Below are 18,505 nucleotides of genomic sequence, written 5' to 3' on the forward strand. Positions count from 1 at the left end.
TATCTATCTATCTATCTATCTATCTATCTATCTATCTATCTATCTATGTCAAATGGTGGCCTTCTCTAGTGTGAGGTGGGGAGGGAGGGAGACAGTTTGGAACTTAAAATGTAACCCAAAACAAACAAACAAATAAAATGTTACGGAAAATGCCCCCCCAGTTCCTCAATGAACTTACATTTCTATTGAGGAATAGAATGTGTGTGTATACATATATACGTATACATACATATGTGTGTATACACACACACACACACACACACACACACACACACACACATACTTATAGAAATAGAAGACCTTGAAGGTTCCTTCCAGCTCTGAATCTATGATCTCATGATCCCTCTACATCTATCCAAATCCTCCCTGTCCTTTCAGGTCCAACTTCAGTCCCAGTTCTCCCTTGAAACCTTCCCTGAACATCCCAACTGAAAGCCATCAGACTGTCCTCTGTAGGAGAAAACATTTAACAATTAGAGCTACCTCAAGGGGGATGGGACGCTGCAACTAGGCCCTTCCCACCCCCTTTGCTGGTTGTCCTCAAGCAAGGCTAGATGACCTCTTGTTACAGAAGTCGTAGTGGAGATTCATCTCCAGGAATGGATTGGACTAGATCATCAGGGAGGCCTGGTCCAACTCTGAGAATCTATGATCTTGGGATCAGAATTGTCTTATTGCTTCTTGTCTTTACACCTCATTTGGCACTGAGCACTTCCTGCCTTTCTTGTTAGTTATTTGTTCCCAAGACTAGATGCTAAGATCCTGAATGACAGGGATTGTGTCTTATTCACCTTTGCTTCCCCTTGGCTGCTGAGCACGGAAAGTGTGCAATAAATCCCCATTATTTAATTGGTAGATATGACCAGATGTCCTCCTGAGCCTAGGACATACTACCTTCGCTGTTAATTTATAAAATTGTGTCAGGTTTCTAGAATCAAATCAGTCAATCAACAAACATTTATTAAGTGCCCAATAAGGGACTATCTCACTTTATTATTATTACCCCTAACACTTAGTACAATGCCTGGCACAGAGTAATGCTTAAAAAACACTTGTTGACTGGCTTACTGACGAGTCTATGCCAGGCACTGAGCTGGATGCTGGGGTCTCACATAAAAGTGAGACTTCAGAGTGCTTACATCCTGGAAACCAAAAGCACAGGCCCTTGTCTTTATAATCAGGATCCTAGCAGCCTTCTCCAGAATAGTGGGGCCCCTCCTCCTGCACCCTCAGTGGCACAAAGGATAAGGAGCCCCAAATTTAAAGCCTCCCTCCCTGGTGACGCCTCTCTCAGCTTAAACCATTCACCTCACAGTGGTACCGATGATTGCTTTCTCCTCTCAAGACTCCCTGAGACTCCTCCTTGGGTTGTCCTTGGCAGCTGGCTAAAGCATCAGGTCTCTGGGTTCTCTTAAAATTCCTCCCAAGCCAATATCTCCAGGAACTTGGGGGAATCTGTTTCTTGGTTCCCATTAGATGGATTTTAGGACAGTCCTGGGGTCATCTAGTCCCTGTTGAAGATTTCCCTCTTCCTATAAGAACATGTTATGGATGGGCATAGGGGGAGTATCCCTGAACCCACACACGCACATACACACAGGAAGGAGGTGGTGGGGCACCAGGGTTTTCGATGTGGCTTGCCTACGTCGATGGGCCCTCTGGAGACATCGGCCCATGAGATACTGTTGCTACCTCCACTGCTCCTCAGGTGCAGTCAGGGCAGGATGCACTGGGCTTATTTTGATCTCCCATTCCACAGCTTTAATGAAGTTTGCCAGAATCTTCAAGGCCACAAGGTGCATTGCTATGGAAATGAAAGATGGATAGTTACAACTTTACTGAGTTAGGCAAATCAAAATTTACCATTGCTTATATTGGAAATAAAAAAGAATTCTCTACTATTAAAATAGAACAGACCATGAATCAAAAGACCTTCATCCTAGTCCTAACTGTGCTAACTTATGAGTCTTGTGATCTTAGGAAGGTTGCTTCACTTCTCAGCCTCATTTTCTTTATTCGTAAAATGGGAACAATGATAATTAACTCAGTAAGCACTTAGGTGGAATAATGTATAGAGCACTGAGCCTGGAGTCAGGAAGACTTGAGTTCAAATCCAGATTCAGACACTTACCAGCTGTGTGATACTGGGCAAGTCACTTAACCTCTGGCTGTCTCAATTTTCTCATCTATAAAATGGGGCCAATAATAGCAATTACTTCCCAGGGTTGTTGTGATGATCAAATGAAGTAATATTTATAAAGTGCTTTGCAAACTTTAAAGTGTTATATAAATGCTAGCTATTATTATTACTATTAGTAGTAGTAGTTAGCTGTGACCTTTCTGAGCCTCATTTTTCTCATTTATAAAATAAAAGCAATGATGGTTTTATCATCTGCCTCACAGGATCTTATGAAGAAAGTACTTTGAAAACCATGAAATAGGGGCAGCTAGGTGGTGCAGTGGATAGAGCACTGGCCCTAGATTTAGGAGAATCCTAAATTCAAATCCGGCCTCAGGCCAAACACTTGACACTTACTAGCTGGGCAAGTCACTTAACCCCAATTGCCCTAAAATACAAAAAAACAAAAACAAAAACAAAAAAACACAAAATAAAACCAAAAAAAAGAACATGAAATACATACACATATGTATATGTAAGATATGTGTGTGTGTGTGTGTGTGTGTATGTACAGAGAGAAGAGAAAGAAAAAAGAGAGGAGGGAAGAGGAGAGGAAGAGAATGAGAATGAATGAATCATCACTGCATAGTGGGTAGAAGGCTAGTCTTGTAGTCAGAAAGACTTGGATTCTAGCCTAGCCTCTGATACATACTAGTTGTGTGACCACAGGCAAGTTATTCAACCTCTCATTATCCCTTCTTTAGAATATAATTCTGAGAAAATCTGGATAAAGCTTAGGTATGGCTTTAGGTTTTTGCCAAAGTGGGTAACAGGATCCCTAATTCTTGCATAAGCACTGAATGTACAATATGGGCACCATCTTTGGGAAGTCTTTCTTTCCTCCACCACAGAAAATGCCAAAGATGCAAAAGATTCATAGGAACACACAAAAAATACAGAAATGTATAGCCCTAAAATATCATGAGATTCATTAGATTCCCTTTTAAAGATAAAGACACTTTTGGGGAACTATTTGATATTTATGTCGTCTGTACTTTTATGTGTTGTTGTTGTTGTCTCTTCCATTAGAATGTAGTCTCCTTGTGAGTAGGGATTATCCCATTCTTTGTACTTGTATCTCCATTACCTCTCACAATGCTTGGCACGTTAGCAAGTGCTTCATAAATACTTGTTTGTTGATTGATTAAAGCTGTGTTCAACTATTTGAGGGGCTGTCATGTGGAAGAGGGATTAGATTATTATTTGGTTGCAGAGGACAACATCAGGAGCAAAGGGTAGAAGTTACAAAGAGATAAAATGGAGACTTCTATCTAAAACAACTTCCTTTCAATTAGAGTTGTGAAATGGGCTGCCTCTGAAGGTGGTGGGTTCTTCCTTCTTGAAGGTCTTTAAGAAGAAAGTGGATGACTCTCTGTGTCTAGAATTAGAGAATTCCTTTTATGTATGGATTGGAGTATATGGTCACAGAGGTTCCTTCCAACTTTTAAATTCTGTGACCTGATACAATAACCATATCTGACAGTGTATAGAGTAATCAGTGCCAGTAGTCTCCCACTTCTCTGCCATGGGGGAGGTGGTATGTTTCATCATGCATTCTCTGGAAATTTCATTGGCTTTTCCATTACTCAGAGTTAGACATTCTTTTAGTGTTCTGTCTTTTGCAATGTTGTAGTCATTGTGTATATTGTTCTCTGGTTCTGCCTATTCCTCTCTTTATTGGTTCATATCAATCTACCTATGTTTCTCTGAATTCCTCATTTCAACATTTCTTACTGTACAATAATATTACATTATATCTACATACTGTAGTTTTTTCAGCAATTCCCCAATTTTGAGTTCTTTGCTACCACAAAGATTGTAACCATAGATTTGGTACATATTAGACCTTTATTTTGATATTGGCTTCAATGGGGTATATATTTAGTAGTGGGATCACTTTGTCAAAGGTAGGGACAGATTTGTCACTTTGGTTGTATAGTGACAAAATCCAGAACAAATGGACTACTTCATAGCTCCAACAACAGTGCATCAGTGTTCCTGTCTTCCCACAGCCCCTCCAACATTGATTGTGCCATATTTTGTCATCTTTGCCATTTTACATGGTATGAGATGAAACCTCAGAGTTGTTTTATAGCTAAATGTTTACAGATAGTTCAAAAACTAAGATTTGCTTACTCCCTGTCCTTTTCCCCTTCACTTTGCTACTATTACTTCATAAGCAGAAGAAGACCACCCAAGAGCTGAGGGCCATTTCACATATCTCATTGCTGGTAGTGAAAGCCAAATAATTAATCACCAACTGGCCAACCCACTGATAATAAATCTTTCTATATTTAACTAGGCTGGTCCACAAAAGGCAGATGTAGTTGAATATGCTGCACTGGGAAGTGTTAAGTTCCTCCACCCTTGAGGACTTCAAGGGCCTTGATGGTCACCAGTTGAAGATGCTGTAGAGTTGGTTAATTATAGGTTGGATTAGGTGGCTTCTAGGGTTCTTTCCAACTTAGATTGTGTTGCAATCCATGAAGCAGTCTCTCTTTTCTCCTCCATCCTCCCTGCCCCCGCCAAAAACACTGAGCTCACATAGACCTGGGTTCAATCCTGGGGCTAATCCCCAAAAAGTCAATTTCTCCCTTTGGTCCATTGTCCTTTCCCTAGAGTACAATTCTGGGGTAATCTGGATAAAGCTTAGGTTTTCGGTTTTCCCCAAAGTGGATAACAGGGTTCCCAACTCCTGAATAGGCCTTGAATATACAATATGGAAACAGCCTTTCTTTTCCCTAGCACAGAAAATGCGGGAAAGGACTCAAAAGAACACATAAAAAGATAAACATAATGCCCTCGAATATCATATTAGACCCATTAGATTTCTCCTTGAAAGTAAAGACACTTTGTGGAATTATTGGACAAATATTCCTCATTCACCTCAGGTTTGCACCAATTGATTAGCTCATAGCAATATCATGGAGGTCCCAGCAAGGTCCCAGTCTCCTGTCTCCACCATGATCTGGCTTTTGTTCTTCCAGCTGCAGGTTATTATTTTTCCTTATTAAAATTGCAGGCTGTTGAAATCTTTTCCCTCGGGAAATTTTATGTCTGACATTCAAATTCAGAAACTTTCTAGCTCTTGGGAACTCTAAAACTTAGGAACTCTCAAATTTAGGATTATTCAGCAGGTAATCCATAAGGCTTTTAATATACTTTCTCAAAATTGCTCATCTCTGACCCATTCTCAGAAAAAGACACAGAAGGACAAGGCAGCCAGGAAGAGGAGGGCCAGGAACTTATCTGTCAGGCTCTCTTGGTCAAGCACAGGCTGCAGTGAACACTATGTTTTTCTGTCAGTCACTATTTTCTACCAGGGTTGAGGGTATGGGGAGGTGGTGCTGAGGAAGGGAGAAATCACCTCCATCCTTGCTGTAGTCTGATCTGGAAGTCTGAGGATGAACAAATAGGAAAGAGAAACACAGTTGAACCATGTCATGGAACCAGGAAAGGGAAGCAGCTCCTCTGACAAGAGTCCATCCTCCTGAGCCTCAGTTAATCAACAAGGTCTACCTCCTATAATCTTATCAAGTTAATATTGGGGTTGGGGGCAGAGAGAAATTCATAAAATTGATCAAATTCACTCTCTGTACTCTTTCTTGGTGACTTCATCAGCTCCCATGGGTTCAGTTATCTCTATGTTGATGACTCTAAACTCTATATAACCAACCCTAGTCTCTATTCTAAGAGTCCTATATCTCCAGCAGCCTGCTGGACATTTTACTTGGATGTTCCAAGGGCATCTCAAACTCATTTCTAAACCAAGACTCATTCTCTTTTCCCCTAAACCCACTTCTCCTAACTACCCTATATTTTTTGAGGGTGCCACTATTCTTCTGGCCTCCCAGATTCATACCCTGGGAGTCAACCTCAAATCTTCAGTCTCCCCACCCCACTCCCCACCTCTCCTCACCCTGGCCATCTGATCAGTTGCCTTCCAAATCTTGTTGATTCTATCTCCCCATCTGACCCCTTCTTTCCACTCATACCACAACCACTGTAGTACTGGCTCTTATCACCTCTTACTTGGGATTTTGCCAAAACCTCTAACCAGTCTCCCTCTTGCATGGGTCTAACCATGTCATCCCTGTGCAAAAATCCCTTCAGCAGTTCTCTGTTATTTCTAGGCATTTAACTCTTCCACAGTCTGGCTCTAGTCTCTCTTTCCAAGCCGAATTATACATCACCCCCTTTCATGCACCCTACATTCTAGCCAAACTTCCCTGCTTACTGTCCCATCTACATGACATTCCATCTCTTGGTCCTCTGTCTTTGCACATGTTTGAATGTGTTTCCTCCTTACCTCTGGATCTTGTACTCCCTGGCTCCCTTCTAGGCTCAGTTCAAGTACTACCTCCTTCATGAGGCCTTCCCTAAACCCCTCAGCTGTTATTGCCTCCGTTCATCCTAAAAACACCTTGTACTGTGTTTATCTTGTAATATTTTATATGTATTTATTTGTGTTTGTGCTGTTTCTCCCAGTAGAACATAAGTTTCTGGAGGGCAGGAACTCTCTTGTTTTTGACTCTGTGTTTACAGCACCAAGGACAGCTCTTGTCACTTAAACACTTGTTGGTTGATTGATAAGGGCTTCCATTATCCAACCCTCCATTACAGTGATTCTTGAGACTATACACAGAGAATAAATCGTTGAGACTATACATAGAGAATAAATTGAGATAATAGATGCCATAATAATAAGTGAAAAGAGGGCAGCTTGGTGATGCAGTGGATAGAGCACCGGACCTGGAGTCAGGAGGACCTGAATTCAAATCTGGTCTCAGACTAGACACTTGATACTTACTAGCTGTGTAACCATGGGCAAGTCACTTAACCCCAATTGCCCCAAATAATAATAATAATAATAATAATTGAAAAGTTCCTATTGGAAAATTCAGGGTCTGATCCTACTTTCTTCTGCTAATGCCCTTCTTTTTCTTCTTACAGGAAAACCTTATGCTTTCCATCTTACCCAAGCACGTGGCTGATGAGATGTTAAAGGACATGAAGAAAGATGAAAGCCAGAAGGACCAGCAACAATTCAACACCATGTACATGTATCGCCATGAGAATGTCAGGTATTCCTGGCCCCAGTCCCCGACCCAGAGTGCCCTGGAAGATATACTCCTTGCTAAAGTGGACTATGGCAACTATTTAGCAAGGCCATTGACCACAGAAGAGCACTGGAAGGGGAATGGAGATCTTCTGAGCACCATTGAATGCTTTGTGGGGGGCTAAGTTAGCATTTAGAATGATTTCCCCCAAGGACTTGAGCCCTACTATGAAACAATGCCCTACTCCTTCTTATACTTTAAATTCTGCCAGCATGGCATTGTATCATGGAAAGAATGCTGGATTTGGATCCAGGAAAGAGCTTGATTTGATTACTCCCACTGGCTCCTCCTCAATGGGTGACAATGGGTCTCTTTGAGTCTCAGTCTCCTTATCTGTAAAATGGGTTCAGCAATGCCTAACTTATAGGAATACACTGAGGATCACATGAGATAACATGAGTAATGCCCTTTGGAAACATCAGAGCCATATGAAAATGTCAGCTTTTGTCATTAGGCCGAGAGGCAAAGGGAAAGATTGGAAGGAGCCCTTGGAATAAGTATCATAGGATGAGTTCAACTTCCTGTTCTGTCCCTTACTGGCTGTGACTGTGGGCAAGTCATTAGCTTCTCTGTGTCTTAGTTTCTTCCTCATCCATAAAATAGAGACAATTGTCTTTGTCCTGCTTACTTCACAAGACAAGGCAAGTATGTGTAAACTATAAAGCTCTAGCGGATATAATCTATAGCATAATTATGTAAGTCTTGGATACTTAGCTGAATTTGTCACTTCCTGGCTAGATTGTGGGATAGGATTCATTTGATATTGGAAGGGGAATTGATAACCTGATTCTTTTCTTCCCTCCCATATTTTTTCTTCATTCAGTCATCTTAGGGTAGGAAGTCAGGGGGCGGTGGAAGGATCTATATGTGGATAGTAACAGCTAATAATGACTAGCTTTTAGATAGCTTTAAAGTTTGCAAGGTTAACATAGAACATACATTATTTCCTTTGATTCTCAGAACAATCCTTTGAGGTAGGCACTGTAATAATACCCATTTTACAGTTGAGGAAACTGAGTACAAAAGCTGTTAAATGACTTGCCCAGGGTCAGACAGCTAAATAAGTGAAGATTTGAATTCAGGTGTTCCTGACTCTAGGTTTGTTGTATCCACTGAACCATATAGCTGCCTCTAGGCAAGCCCTGGGATAACTTGAAAGCATCATAGTCCTGAATTAGCTATGGAAAATCAATCAACCAACACAAATTTATTAAAGTCCTACTATGTGCCAAGTACTATGTTAGGTGCTGAGAATACAAAGACGGAAACAGAGCAGCCCAGGCCTCAAGGAACTTGCATTTGATAGAGCTTTAAATTATGCCAAGCCCTTTGTGACACCAAGCAGGCCTGCCCATTGGGAGCGCTGTACTTTGGAGTGTCTATGTTTAGTAGGTAACTTCCTGTGGCTAATCCTTTCCTTTTTTCTCCAGCATTCTATTTGCTGACATTGTGGGTTTCACTCAGCTCTCTTCAGCCTGCAGTGCCCAGGAGTTGGTGAAGCTACTTAATGAACTCTTTGCCCGCTTTGACAAGCTGGCAGCTGTAAGTATACCATGTCCCTGTCTTGTCTGCCAGCATCCTGATGGGTCTGGAGCTGGCCCTTGTCTCGATGGCTACCCCTGTTTCCTTCCACCTGTCCTATGCTTTACTAGCTCTCTTTCCCCTGGACTAAGTGAAAGGCAAAAATCTCCCTGGCTTCCTTTAAGTCTTAACTAAAATCCCACTTTCTACAGTAAGCCTTATCTAACCCCTTAATTCCAGTGCTTTCCCTCTTTTAATTATTTCCTGTTTATCCTGTATATAGCTTGCTTTGTATCTATTTGTTTGCATGTTGTCTCTCCCGTTAGATTGTAAGCTCCTTAAGGTCATGGACTGTCTTTTGCCTCTTTTTGTATCCTCAGCACTTAGCACAGTGCCTGCCATATAGTAGGTATTTAATAAATATTTATAGATTGGTCGAAGGAGTGAGTGAAATGCCAAAGATGGTTTTTACCTATTTCAGAAATACCATCAGCTGCGTATCAAGATCCTGGGAGATTGTTACTACTGCATCTGTGGGTTGCCTGACTACCGGGAGGATCACGCTGTCTGCTCTATCCTCATGGGGCTGGCCATGGTGGATGCTATTTCGTAAGTGTGGGGCATGCCCCATCTAGCCACTTCTCAGAGCTGTCCCATGTCCTGATAAACCTGGGGCCTAAGGTAGTCTCTGATTGCAAGCCTTGGAGGATGGACTGATCCAAGCAGAAAGTAAGTTTATCAAGAGACAGACTTGACACAAAGAATATTCATGATCTGTAATCCTATGGAGAGACAGGTGGAGCCATGAGAAGACACTGATTGGCTGGTGCTCCCTAGGTGAGCTTGAAAAATTGTACACCCTTTGTGCTACCATGAACCAGAAGTTTAAGCCTTCCCGGCAGTACATGAGATTTGATATTCATTCAATCAACCAGCATATATTAAGCCGGGTACTATGCTAGGTACTGGGGATCTAAAGACGAAAGCAAATAATCCCTGCCCACCCCCCCCCCAATGTGCATTCTATTGGGAGGAAACTATGTGTAGACAAGTAAGGCAATACACGAACACAGTACATCATACTACAATAGAAGAAGTGTTAGTGGTGGATGCAGACAGAGGACATTCGTTCAAATCTTGGCTCTCCCTGTGGTACCCAGGGGACTTTGGCAAGTTGTATCATCTTTTAAGGCTTCAGTTTCCTCATCTATACAATGAAGCAGGCTGGATTAGCTGACCGCTATGGTCCTTTTCAGCTCCAGCTCTCATGTGATCTATTGTAAGTCCAGCAAAATATGTACAAAATATTTTATAAAGACATCACAAAATAGATGCTTCAGTGCAATGAAGAATGGAATTTAAAATAGGTGCATTCATGAAAATTATATTAAAGTTTTATATTATATTAAAATTATATTATAATATATATTATTTGTATTTATATTATATATAATATATATAACATATTATATAATATAAAATTATATTAAAGTTTTCCTTGTTGAACTTGCTCTTCCCTGAAGCTGTTATACCTTAAGTAGCTGCCAACCATCCCAGTCCTAGTTCTAGCAATAGAATATTGGCTTTTCCTTGTGTTGATCACTTACGGCATTGGTCCAGTGTGCCAGGGAATTAGCTTTTTGTGATCTACACCAAACTGAATTGGTTGTAGTAGGCTAGTGTTGCTTAGCTGGCATATGTTAGTAAGATCTGGCACAAGGCTGCAATGTTCAATGGCAGTTGGAAGCTCTAGCTCACAAGTCTCTTTGAAGGACATTTCTCCATTTTGGATCCACAAGTTATTAATTTGAAGTAAGAATCATCGTCCTCCAGCCTTGCATTTTTATCATGCTGTTAACTTTTCAAAACATTCTTACTTCTATTGCTATTGCTTAGCATAGTGCTGGCAGATACTAAACACTTAATAAATGGTTATTTTCTCCCTTCTTTTCCTTCATATTATCTCATTTTGTCCTTACAACAACAATGTAAGGCACAAAACAGAGGGTTTTTTTTGTTGTCTTCTTAGATTTATTTATTTATTTAAATTTTTTTTTTGAGTTCCAAATTCTCTTTCTCCCATCTGCCCCTTCCCCACCCATTGAGAAGGTAAGAAATGCAGTAAGTGAAATCATGCAAAACATTTCCATATTGTTTATGTTGCAAAAAAGTAAGAAAAATAAAGAAAGAGGAAAAAAATATACTTCAGTCTGCTTTCAGACTCCATCAGTTCTTTGTCCAGAAGTGGATAGCATTTTCATTATATGTCCTTTGGAACTATCTTGAAACATTGTATTGCTCAGAATGGCTAAGTCATTCGCAGTTGATCATTGTGCAATATTGGTATTACTGTGTACAATGTTCTCCTGATTCTGATCACTTCACTTTGCATCAGTTCATGTAAGTCTTCCCTGGTTTTTCTGAAGTGATCCTGCTTTTCACTTCTTATGGCACAGTAGAATTCCATCACAATCATTTACCAAAACTTGATTAGTCATTCCATGATTGATGGGCATCACTTCAATTTCCCCTTCTTTGCCATCACAAAAAGAGTTGCTATAAATATTTTTGTACATCTAGGTCCTTTTTCTTTTGATCTCTTTGGGATACACACCTAGTAGTGGTATTTCTGGGTCAAAGGGTATGCACAATTTTATAGCCTTTTGGACATAGTTCCAAATTGCTCTCTAGAATGGTTGGATGAGTTCACAACTCCTCAACAATGCATTAGTGTCTCAGTTTTTCCACATCTTCTCCAATATTTGTCATTTTCCTTTTCGGTCATATTAGCCAATCTCAGTTGTTTTAGTGAGCCTCATAGTTATTTTAGTTTGCATTTCTTTAATCAATAGTGATTCAGAGCACTTTTTCATATAACTAGAGATAGCTTTTATTTCTTCTCCTGAAAATGGCCCATTCATATCCTTTCATCATTTATCAATTGGGGAATGACTCATATTCTTATAATTTTGACTCAGTTCCCTCCATATTTTAGAAATGAGGCATTTATCAGAGAAACTTGCTGTATATTTTTCCCCTCTAGTTTCCTGCTTTGCTTCTAATCTTGACTGCATTGGTTTTGCATATTCAAAAAACTTTTTAATTTTACATAACCAGAATTATCCATTTTACTTTCTGTGATACTTCCTATCTGTTGTTTGGTCATAAATTCTTCCCTTGTCCATAGATTTGACAAAATTCTCCATGCTCCTCTAATTGGCTTGATATCATCTTTGATGTCTAAATCATGTACCCATTTTGATCTTATCCTGGTATACAATGTATGTCTATACTTAATTCCTTCTAAACCACTTTCAAGTTTTCCTAGCAATTTTTGTCAAATAGTGAGCTCTTGTCCTAAAAGCTTGGATCTTTGGGTTTATCAAACTGTATTACTGTGGTCATTTACTACTGTGTATTGTATACCTAATCTATTTCACTGATCCACCACTCTATTTCTTAACCAGTACCAGATTGTTTTCACAATTACTGCTTTGTAATACCATTTGAGATCTTGTACTGCTAGGCCACCTTCCTTCATATTTTTTTTTATCGATTCTCTTGATATTCTTGAGCTTTTGTTTTTCCAGATAAATTTTGTTATTTTTTTTTTGTTGTTGTTGTTGTTTGTTCATTCTCCAGCCTATTTCTTGTCTTTTAATTTTACGTTAAAATTGGATTCTGCTGCCATTGTAGGAGGGGGCACTGTCCCAAGCTTCAGGTTTTTCGTGTTGCTGTTTTCAGAGCTAGTTCTGAGGGGTCGCTCAGTTTTCAGTTCCTTCAAAGTGGTATGATCCAGGAAGAGATGTGGTTACTGCTCTCCTGGCTTATACTCTAGTCTTTACTCAGGAAAGGACTTTGTTTCCCTGAAGCTGCAATTACTTGCACTCCTTTAGGCTCTGGAACTGGGACCAGGTCTCCTGCAGCCCTGCAGTCACAAGAACTAGGGTTCCTCTTTGCCCTGGAACTGTGATCCAGAACTGTGTATGAGCAATGTAACAGGGTCCTACACCCAGCACCAGCAAAAGGTCCCTTGTAATCTCTTTCTGACCAGTTGTCTGACCACCTTACCATCTCTGGGCTGAGAGCTTTCAAAGCTGCTGCCACTGTTGTTGCAGCTGCCTTCAAGGCCTGTGGCTAGTGTTGCCATAGTGGGGGCTGAGCTCTGGGTTGACCTCCCACCCCAATGTCACAGAACTCTCCTACTGACCTCCTAAGTTGTTGTGGGCTGGAAAAATGTCTCACCCCAACCTTTTGTTAGCTCTGCCACTCCAGAGTTCAATTTGAGGCATTATTTTAAAGTTGTGTGGTGAGGAATGTTGGAAGAGCTCAACTGAGTTGCTGCCTATACTATGCCACCCTGGCTCTACCCCTCCACAGGTTTTTTAAGTTAATTTTTTTCGATAAACAATAATTGATTTTCTCTCCCTTTCCACCCTCCCCCCCACCGAGAAAAGTAAAACAAAATGCTAATGACACACATGTACAGTTAAGCGAAAGCAATTCCCATATTGGCCATATCAAAAATATGTCTCATTCTATACACAGGGGTCATTATGTTTATATACACACATATATACATACATACACACATATGTGTGATGTGTGATATTATATGGAATATATATGTATGTATGTGTGTAAGTATATATGTGTAATATATCATATTATGTAGAATATAATAAAAACATATACCACATAATCATGAATATAATATATAATATAATATAATCACACACATAATTATCATATATAACTAGAAAATAATCCCTGTATACAGGAATATTATATGTATTATATATATATATACACACATATACACACATACCTATATATACATATATATGCATATCTTATATTTTTGTTGTTGTCATTTTTCAGTCTTATCTGACGCTTTATGACCCCATTGTGGGGTTTTCTTGGCAAAGATACTGAAGTGGTTTGCCATTTCCTTCTCCAGCTCATTTTACAGATGAGAAAGCTGAGGCATACAAGGTTGAGTGACTTGCCCGGGGTCACACAGCTAGTAAGTATCTGGGATCAGAATTGAACTCAGGAAGATGAGTCTGACTCCAGGTCTGGCATGCTTTATCCACTGCGTCACCTAGCTGCATACACACACACATGTATGTATGTATATGCCTGTGTATATACACACATACACAATACCTAATATATGTCTGCGCACAAGGATAATTTTCCCATATATATAATATATTATATATATACATATATGTATGTATATATATATATAGAGAGAGAGAGGTATGTATGTATATCCACATGTTCTAGTCCCCTAGCAGAATATAAGCTCACTAGGGGCAGGGACTGCTTTTGGTCTCATCTTTGAATGTCCAGCACCCAGTACTGTGCCTGGCATGGAATATGGCTTAATTAATGCTTCTTGACCATATCAGAATGGAAAAGATTCCATTCATCAGTTTGGAAGCACATCTCATTGTTACAGGTTGGACCTAGGGACCACAGGAGAGAAGATTCCCAAGACAGGATCATGTCATAGAAAAAGCCTACAAATCCACACGCCTACATTGCTCTAAGAATCTGTGGTTCTGGTGGCCCAGTCTGTTAGCCCTAAGGTCCCTTGGATGAGCCTGGAGAACAGAGAGGGCTGGTTTCTCTGTTGTATTGGAGGTTTTGCTGTTTCTTCATCTTGAGGATTTAACTTCTCTGAGTGCTGTTTTCTGAAGTAGGACTCACGCTGCCACCAGGTGAGGGCAGGGAGGCTGGCGATCAGAGGAGATACTTACAAATCTGAAACTTCTTTTTAATAATGTCGCACTGTCCATCTCCCACCCCCACCCCCCTACTGCTCATTTTTACCATCTTCCTGCTCTTTTTGGTTAGCATTAAGCTAGGAGGTCCGTATTATACCTCTCCTCTCTCCTGTTCTAGGACACTTCTAGGGTTATATCATCTTATTCCAAATAATGGTAATAGCTGGCATTTATAGAACCCTTTATGGTTTACAAAGTACTTTGTGTACAATTCATTTGGTCCTTACAACCACACCTTATGAGATAGACACCATTGGTTTTATTAGCAGCAGGATGTGAACCCAGATTTTCCTAATTAGAAGTGCACCATTCAAAGTGATCTTGACTTTGATTCCTGGCCACATTTGAAAATGCATTATTAAAGGGATGGTTATTAGCACTTAGAAAAGGAAATGGTGGTCTCTGTGAGCCAGTGACTTGGCTAAAGGCAGGAATGTCACCCCTATTGAATTTCCAGATGACACAAGTCCAGGAGACATAGTTAATATTGAGATCTAAAAAGACTTTGACAGGCAAGAATGGTGGGCCAAATCTAACAAAATAAAATGTAATAGGGATAAATGTGAAGTCTCCCTCTTCGATTAAAAAAAATATGGGCTGAGCAACAGTTCAGGTGAAAGAGACCTCAGGATGGATGTGAGGTTTTCTAGTGACCTACTGTAAGATAAGTGTCTGAGGCTGAATTTGAACTCAAGTCCTCCTGACTTCAGATCCAGTGCTCTATCTTTATATTGACCTTCAATGCAATAAATTTAGAATGTCAGCAATTAATGTTTAAAATTTATGCTACTATTGTAAAATCATTGTATAAGAAATGTTGTTTAAAATTGAAAAACAGGGGCAGCTAGGTGGCGCAGTGAATAGAGCTCTGGCCTTCGAGTCAGGGGTACCTGAGTTCACATCCAGCCTCAGACCCTTAACATTTATTAACTGTGTGACCCTGGGCAAGTCACTTAACCCTGATTGCCTCACCAAAAGGCAAAAAAAAAAAAAAAAAAAAAAAAAAGAATTGAAAAACAACTCTCTTGATTTGGAAATTACAGAATGTTATCTGAGTATTTTAAAGAAAGGAGGAGAATGTTGAATCCCCAAAAGAGAGTAAGTAAAATTTCATTTGGAAAAATGCTTTGTGTTACTTTTCTGAATGATAGAACAGACTGTAATTGGTATTTGGCTAAATCAAGCTTTTGCAAGCTGTTAACCAGAGCTGGGGAGGCGGAGGTAGGAGCTATACAGGTTATGGGGGAGGACTGGTGCTTCTGGTGTGAGGGTTTGCTGAGCCCTTTTCAGCGCTGCTCAGCCACCTTTGGTGTCCGCCCCTTATCCAACTCTCACCTGTGGCCCCAAGAAGCTGTAGCATGCGCAGCAGCCATACTGGCCAGACCCCAGTAAAACTGTTATGGCAGATGGGCTAAACCAGGATGGGGATAACCAACAGGCGTCAAATCCATTGGTGATTTAGGGGGATGTCTACCCAAAACGTATGAAGACTTCCTCCAGCAGATGAGAACAATTTGTTCCAACAGGCCATGAAGGCAGCAGAAGCAGGCACTGTGGAGTGCTTAGAGCTTGGTCAGACATCGAAGACACCAAGGTCATCCACTGCACCCTGGCCATCACCAGTTGTCTTGACTTTTGTCCTGCCACTGGGCTTTGATGACTCAGGAAGAGTGAGGCTGATCACTGTGCAACTCTGCCTCACTTCAATCCAAATGACGCTCGAGTCAAGACTGCACCCCGTAACATCACTGGTCCTCTTCAAAAACGAAGGATAGGAGCAGCTAGGTGGCGCAGTGGATAGAGCACCAGCCCTGAAGTCAGGAGGGCCTGAGTTCAAATCCAGCCTCAGACCAAACACTTGACACTTACTAGCTATGTGACCCTGGGCAAGTCACTTGACCCCAATTGCCTAAAAAAAAAAATTAAAAAAAAAAGAAAACCTTCAGGGGAAAAAAAAAAAAACAAAACAAAACGAAGGATGAACAAAAACAAGATCAATACAGGTCAGCAGTGTGGCATGGCAACCAAATACCTTGATATTATAATACACTGACTGTTCCATCTTTGTCGTTGTAGCTATAATACTAAGTACAAAGCAGTGTATAGCATGGTGCCCGATACAGCGTATATGCTTAATAAATACTTATTGACGTGCCTTGCCTTATACTTGTACGCACCTGCTTTGGAAAATTGCCTTCCATTCTGACTTCTCAGACCCTGAGATGCCATCCCCCTTCTCTGTGCCTTTGTGCAAACTGTCCCCTGTGCTTAGATGGCTCCTCTTCCTTCCATCTGCCTCCTAGAATCCCTAACTTCCTTCAGGGCTCCTATCAGGTACCACTTTTTATAGAAAACCTATCTTGATCACCACACTTATATATTCTCTCCCTCTTAAAATCACTTGGAATTTACTTATTTATTTTACTTTATGTATGTGTTGTATCTCCTCAGTAGAATGTAAACTGCTGGGGAGCAAAGACTATGTCCTTCTTGTGTGCACCTAGCAAGGTGATCAATGAGTGTGCCAGCTAGAATTGACTTCCTTGTGGCACAACTCCCTCCCCCCTGCCCCATCCCAATAGCAGGTGGCCCATAACTATTGATTCTGTGTGCCCTCCTCTCACCTCTGTTAGTCTCTACTCTGCTGTAACGCTGCCGGTGGGCGTTAGCTGAGTGCGTTGGAGAAGACAGTGTGGGCCAGCCCAAGAGCTAGACTGGAAACTTACATAATGAAAGACACAGAAGAAACAGACATGCTGGTGAATTGGTAACTCACTTCCTATTTGGCCAGCCTTCTTTTATTCCCCAGTCTGCAAGGCCACTTTAATCCTCTGCTCAGACTCTAAGAATTTGCTTTTTCTGTTTCCTCCAGAGTAGCTTATTTCACGCTCAGAACATCTTGTTCCCTCTCACAGTGCCCTAATCTGTAGCAACCCCCGTTTTCTAAATCGGTCTCTGCTCTCACCTCGTTCCTAAAGATTCACTTAGCTTGTCATCCTCGTCCTTCCAATCCACTGAATGCTGACCCAGAATGGCTTAATGGTCTTTTTCTTTAGCAGTAGGAAAGAAGTGGCTTCAATCCCTTCTTTAAGCTTTTAACACCTGCTCATAGGTGGTGCTTTGGATAGAGCGTGCTAGGCCTGGAGTCAGGAAAACCCGAGTTCAAATCTGGCCTCAGACACGTAGTAGCTGTGTGACCCTGGGAAAGTCACTTAATCCTGTTTGCCTCAGTTTCCTCATCTTTCAAATGAGCTGGAGAAGGAAATGGCAAACCACTCCAGTGTCTTTACCAAGAAAACCCTAAATGGGGTCATGAAGAGTCAGACACAACTGAACAACAATAGGTTCTAAAAGATCAACTTGAAGAAATAAGAAAGGCAGCAACAGAAAGAGAGGGAATTTAACTTCTTTAGGACATGAAGATTGTGGAACAGCTGTACATGTAACATCTGGCAGATTCTTTCAGACCAGTTTTTCACATATCTCCGTTTCATCCATTGCATCACCATGATTAATAAACCAACGAGCGTTTATTAAACACTTACAGTATGCCAGCCACTATGCTAAACACTGGGAATAGAAGGACAACAGTGGAATGTTACCTGTTCCAAGAAACTTACATTCTGGGGCAGCTAGATGGTGCAGTGGATAGAGCACCGGCCCTGGATTCAGGAGGACCTGAGTTCAAATCCAGCCTCCGACACTTGACACTAGCTGTATGACCCTGGGCAAGTCACTTAACCCCATGGCCTAACCAAAAAACAAAAAACTTACATTCTAATGAACATATATTTACATACGTGCATATATGAAATACACAAAATGAATACAAGATTAGGAAGGAGGTAGGAATATGGAGGAACCAGCTTATTCAGACTTGGGAGAACCAA

The 18,505-nt window shown here is 40.8% G+C and overlaps 1 protein-coding gene across 3 annotated transcripts in view; it reads left to right on the top strand.

The window, feature by feature from the left end:
• ADCY3 (adenylate cyclase 3) overlaps positions 1-18,505 on the top strand; it is a 121,097-nt gene that overhangs the window by 60,758 nt on the left and 41,834 nt on the right. For all 3 annotated transcript variants that reach the window (XM_027850465.1, XM_027850467.1, XM_027850466.1), the window contains exons 4-6: positions 7,133-7,263; positions 8,730-8,841; positions 9,302-9,429. In XM_027850465.1, coding sequence (XP_027706266.1) covers positions 7,133-7,263; positions 8,730-8,841; positions 9,302-9,429 — 371 coding nt within the window. The remainder of the gene's footprint in view (positions 1-7,132; positions 7,264-8,729; positions 8,842-9,301; positions 9,430-18,505) is intronic.

This window comes from Vombatus ursinus, unplaced genomic scaffold (assembly GCF_900497805.2).
Source record: "Vombatus ursinus unplaced genomic scaffold, bare-nosed wombat genome assembly UNPS02009062.1, whole genome shotgun sequence".
Classification (NCBI taxonomy): Eukaryota; Metazoa; Chordata; class Mammalia; order Diprotodontia; family Vombatidae; genus Vombatus; species Vombatus ursinus.